Source organism: Phragmites australis, chromosome 2 (genome assembly GCF_958298935.1).
Source record: "Phragmites australis chromosome 2, lpPhrAust1.1, whole genome shotgun sequence".
NCBI lineage: Eukaryota > Viridiplantae > Streptophyta > Magnoliopsida > Poales > Poaceae > Phragmites > Phragmites australis.
In genome coordinates this window covers 4,217,930-4,223,528 of record NC_084922.1, presented here as the reverse complement: position 1 = coordinate 4,223,528, position 5,599 = coordinate 4,217,930, and the positions used below count along the sequence as shown (strand labels likewise).

Here is a 5,599-nt window from a genome sequence, read left to right as displayed (position 1 = left end):
CAACTTTTCCAGCTTTCACAGCGAGTCCTATGCACCAGCCCTCATGCAAGTCCAAGCACTCAGTCCATGCACAAACTCTCAGCCACTATAAATAACCTCACCCTCATCTATTGATACACCACTATTTCCTCAGTTCTCTCAACTGTATTATCTTCCTCAACTCCACCAAGCCCACCTAAGAAACATTGGGGAATTTTCATCCCTCAGGGGGTTATACCGCCGATGTGCTTCTGTGGTGACCCTTTTAAGCTTCGTGAGTTCCAGGACATCTCCTACACATATGGCATACACTTTTCTATGTGTGTCAACTACCAGTACGACAAACCTCGATATGGACCATACGAGTATACACTAGTATAGCGACATAGATCACTCATGTGATGCTTTCCATATGATTTTATGCACTGTCTTACTAATCTCTCATCTGTCATTTGCCTTGTCTCCTTCGTCTATCTGTGACTTCATAGAATGGCTCGACATGGAGCAAAATGAGCACAAGAAACGGTGGATCGATATGAGCATGCAGTGGAGGAGGGAAGCGTACGAACGTCGAAAATACGAGCAACAATAGGAGGAAGTATGACTAAAGCATCAGGAGGAGCAGCTCATGAGGAAGATAACGAAGGAGTGCGCTGCGGCTGAAGCACGCGAATCAGAGAGGGAAAGGAAGCGGGAGAGGGCCTACCGTGTTAAGACGCGAGGCCCCGAAGCCCTATGAAGGGCAAATATCCTAGGTGCACTCAGTATAGAGCATCTATTGTAACCCGACATTTCTTTATTCCTTAAGACATATTAGGATTAGCTGCAGCACGCTATTCGATTAGTCTTTAGACGTACCGTACATGCCAATGTTTGTTGTCGTCATCTCTTTATGGTTAGGATCTTCTCGTGCAGCGACAATAAACCATATGTTACATGTAATGTTTGTCAGCGTACGTAATCTCCGTGTCTTGTTCTATGCTAATAGTGCTTCACAACTACAATTGTTAAAAAAATAGATTTTGTATCCTCCAATTATTTTTTACTAAAAAAATTACTTATACAATTTTCCATCAAACCAAAATTTTCAAAACAATAACCACTATCAACAACTATTTGCATAACTAAAGTTTCTCGTCGAATGAATGTGCACTATTTTTCAAATTACCATATATAAAAAGTTAAATTAAAAAATAAAATTTTATATATGCAGATATTTCCCGTTCAGCGGGTGAGTATAACATGTCACCCGCTAAATGAGCGACACGAAGGTCTCGCCCATTCAACGGGTGAGAATTTGATCTCGCTCGCAGAACATGCGAGATCTTCCTCTCTCTAGTTATTTAATTCGCTGATCGTAGGGCCTACAAGATCTCCCATGTTCATAGGCGACCTTGTTGTCATTTAGTGAACGGGTGACAGTAGGTTAGATCTACGATTTTTTGAAACAGTCATGTATTTTTGAAAATATTAAAGAAATTATATATATATATATATATATATATATAAAAAATTCGATACTACTGACCGGCCTTGTCAAGATGCCCATGAGGCCAAGAAAGGTTATCTTTTCTGTACGTGTTAGTACAACTTATTGTTTAAGGTATACGTACGATTAGCTAACTTGGTGTGCTACCAGTGCTCCAGTTTAGCTCGATGCAGGTGGGTGAATGTACTGATCATCTAGAGTTATTTATATTTGTTGTTAACAATGCAGAAGAACAGTTAATGAGCATGGGTGGTTCGTGGTTATCTTTTTTTTTACATGTTGAAGCTGTTTGTACTGATAACACGGGATGCCTGTCTTTCTGGAATCATTTAGCGTGCGTTTGGTTGAAAGTGCGTTTGGCTGATTCAAAGGTTGGATGATATATGGCTATTTATGTTTTGTTGGAGAGGGTAATTTAATTTCTTGTTGGATAATATAGATAAGGTGATATAATTTTTTGTTTAGTTGGATGGATAAAACTTGGATTTAGCTAAAATTTTGTAAGACTTGTTTGCCATATATTTAGTTTTTCATCAAAATATAATAATAGGAGATTATATTTTGTTGATTTAATTGCAAGAATATAATGGCACAATCGGATCGCAAATCAGATAAACAGTCTAGAAGATAATATCATTTAAAGCGTACTAAAAAAATATATTTACTCTAACTAACCAGAAACTGTATAAAGCTCATCCAAAATATGGATAGCTCTATCTAGCAGTTTTTAGCGGATAAACTCATCCAATATCTAAGAAAAATATTCTCTCTAGAAGTTCATCTAACCTAGTTTGCCATCCAACCAAACACTAAAACTTGGTGATCATCTCCCATCCAAAGATATCCTTCCAACTAAACCCATCCTATAAGTTATTTTGTATCTGAATTGGTATTCATATACTACAATGTGTGTGCAGTGTACGTATAGACCATGATGTAGTAGTTTTCGCGCCATATACTAGTAGAATACAAGCAACAACATTCTGGTACAGTGCCGATCTGCAATCCCTATCGAAAGTGATTCAAGTCTCACTTGTACATCTCCAGATTTTTGTTCGTGGGCTTAACTTAGCTATGGGAATAATGAAGGTCGAGATTGTTCTCTGCTTGTTTCTACTTTTCTGAATTCTAATACTTCATGCGTGCACTTGCGTCATACACGTCACATACATATCCAGAATTTTTTTTTCCTTGAAAGATTAAAGATTGCCATTACCTAGCTTAGCCAGCAGCTCCTCCTTGTTCTACCTTGGTTTGATTCGTGTAATGAAAACAAGCACGAAGCCACGAACTGCTGGCTTTCAATACCACGTGAAGGAGTACACGTGTAAATTAAATAGTAGCTAGCTCTCGCTTGCACTGGAACATGGCGTATGGCGCGGCGGCTCTCTAGCTAGCTTGTCGCTACTAATTACTGCTACTTGCCCTAATCAGCTGGACGGAACAGAGGATTATATATGTTTGCAACCCTAATCGGCAGCATGCGTCATGCTGTCTTGAGCTCAACTTGCTGTCCGCCTCGTAGCTAACTCCATTGCCAGCTCGATCAAGCCCTTGCTGTACGTCTTAAGCTCACTGGTCGTAGCTAACACCTACTGTGTAGCTCCACTACTAGCATAAGAATCCCTCTACTATATAAGTAGCTACCTAGACGCCTCAATTCATGCATTGACAAAGTAATTAAGCTAAGCTACCAAGAACAGAAACCCTAGCTAGCTATTTGCTCCTTGATCGATCGATCGATCTCCTAAGCACGATCACCGCTCTCACGTACGCAGTGACACTAAGCGATCGATCGATCAGTCGAGTGATTTGATGGCTCAGGAAAGCAAGCGCAGTGCGATGCAGCCGCAGATCCGACCAATGATGTACGGCGACGACGAGGAGCCCTCCATGTCGCTCGAGCTCGTCGGCTACCGCGGCAACGGCGTTGTTGTGGATGGTGACGACGGGGCCGCCGCCGCCGCCTTTCCCCATCCACTGCAGCTCGCCTTCGACGACAGCTTCAAGGGCGGATGTGGCTCGGCCGACTACTACAGCTGGGCCGGCGCCTACGGCGGCTCGGGGTCCAGCTCCAGCTCCAGCTCGTCGGTGCTCAGCTTTGAGCAGGCTGGCAGCCGTGTACAGCACCTGGCCTATAGCACAGTCGGCGGTGACGACGAGTGCTCGCTGTGGATGGACGCGGCCGCCGGCATGGTCGACCATCCGTCGCAGCGGCAGTTTGGAGCCGCCTGCAGGTTCGGACACGTGAGTCCAGGCAGCTCGGGTGATCATGACGCCGGTCTAGACATCCAGGAGCTGGGCGGCGTCCATCCACCGGCCAAAGCGGCGCAGAAGCGTTCACATCCACCGGTAATTAGCTAATTTTACTTAATTTTATCTTCTAATTCAGATGCATGAGCGTTGTATTCAAGTGGTTAATGTGATATTGCATGTGCAGGGTGGTGAGGTGCAAGCTGCAGCGGGGAAGAAGCAGTGTAGTGGCAGCGGGGGCGGCAGGAAGAGCAAGGCCAAGGCTGCTCCTGTTCCTACCAAGGACCCTCAAAGCGCTGCTGCAAAGGTACGACGGTGCAACGGCTTCTTTCTTAAAAATCGTTCATGTGCAATAACACCACCGTATTATCGTTTAATTTCGATCGGATTGAATTAACTCAAGATTCATGTCCATGCATGCGTACGTGTAGGTCCGAAGAGAGCGGATCGCCGAGAGGCTCAAAGTCCTGCAAGATCTCGTGCCCAATGGCACCAAGGTACTATATTCCATCGACCATTCACTCGATCTTGTAGTTTTTTGTGTATTATTCTTGCTTCATCCGTTATCCCAACAGCTTCAATATATGTTTCTAGCTGTTAATCAGCTTGGATGGAAATGACTTGTGTATAGGTGGACTTGGTCACCATGCTAGAGAAGGCAATCACCTATGTCAAGTTCCTCCAGCTGCAAGTAAAGGTACGCGACAATCGATCGACCACGGCTATGTCAGTTCTACTTTTTCTAGTCTGGCCTGTATAATTTTTAGCTCTTGAACTCTGTCTGATTCATAAATGTATGATGCAATGCAGGTGTTGGCTGCTGATGAGTTCTGGCCTGCACAAGGAGGGAAGGCACCGGAGCTCTCTCAAGTGAAGGACGCCTTGGACGCCATCCTCTCATCCCAGCACCCTAACAAATGAGGGCACGTCGTTTTAAATTTTAGAGTGCTAAAATGTTGAAAAAGTTAGGAGAGATCTATGCATGTACTGCTGGCAAAGAACAGGGGCAAAGTAGCAGGGCACAAACTCTGAAGAAAGTGACGTCTAAGTTATTTGGAGTTTAGGGGTGAATTCAGCTGCATGCATACTCGTATGGATCTTGTTCCTTTAATTCACTCTTTTTTTTCAAGATCAGTTCATCTTGCTTTGTTGCTTAGAATTGTATTTGATAGCATCAGGATCATCTGAATTTCACCCTTGATCAGCAGGGATGTGCGTATTTGTCAGCTCATATGCTTGGACAAATTACTAACTCCTAAAAATACTGATCACTGCAAAGTTCATTGAGCTACTGTAAACCATAATCCGATTAACGAATCGTAAACGCGATATTACTTCTCCAATCTGCAATCACGGTTTGGGATTAAGACAGAAACTGGTACTTCTCATGATCATGCTCTTGGTACATATTGTACTTCTCATGATCGTGTGCGATAAAGTTAGCCTTTTCTATTGGAGCATAATATTAACATAAATCCCAGTTGACCAGAAGAGAAGCTTCCTAAGACAGATCAGTGTTTGGTTATTTATTCAGCATATGGGCGGTTGGAGAAGCATGCATGCATGCATGCATGGCATTGGAATTAATGATCGGTTTCACTCTGAGATCATGATTGACCTCTACCTGATCTGCACGAACTGGGCTTGTAAAATACTAGCTCCACGACTGTTTGTCAGATGTCTTACAGTAGCTCAACTGGGCTTGTAAAATACTAGCTCCACGACTGATCTGCACGAATCGGAAGATGCCACTAGTGATTTTCTGCTACAACATTGATAGTGTGCCATATGATCTGGGGTCACCCAAGTACTTGTGTTTTATTCCAAGTCAAACAATTTTGTAATGCAACTGGAATGGCAAATTGTGCTTGATTAGAG

At 43.2% G+C, this 5,599-nt stretch overlaps 1 protein-coding gene across 1 annotated transcript; it reads left to right on the top strand.

Moving 5' to 3' along the window:
• The first annotated feature begins 3,036 nt into the window (after nt 1-3,036).
• LOC133909769 (uncharacterized) lies at nt 3,037-4,796 on the top strand. Its single transcript, XM_062352323.1, has 5 exons — nt 3,037-3,820; nt 3,909-4,028; nt 4,153-4,218; nt 4,353-4,418; nt 4,532-4,796. The coding sequence occupies exons 1-5, from the start codon at nt 3,284-3,286 to the stop codon at nt 4,640-4,642; spliced, it is 900 nt and encodes a 299-aa protein (XP_062208307.1). The 5' UTR covers nt 3,037-3,283; the 3' UTR covers nt 4,643-4,796.
• Nucleotides 4,797-5,599: the final 803 nt, after the last annotated feature.

Bases quoted from the DNA above. Each gene is read 5' to 3' on its own strand.
- LOC133909769 (XM_062352323.1), top strand. From the start codon at position 3,284: ATGGCTCAGGAAAGCAAGCGCAGTGCGATGCAGCCGCAGATCCGACCA. The intron at 3,821-3,908 runs GTAATTAGCTAA...TTGCATGTGCAG, and splicing joins AGAAGCGTTCACATCCACCG to GGTGGTGAGGTGCAAGCTGC. The intron at 4,029-4,152 runs GTACGACGGTGC...GCGTACGTGTAG, and splicing joins CTCAAAGCGCTGCTGCAAAG to GTCCGAAGAGAGCGGATCGC.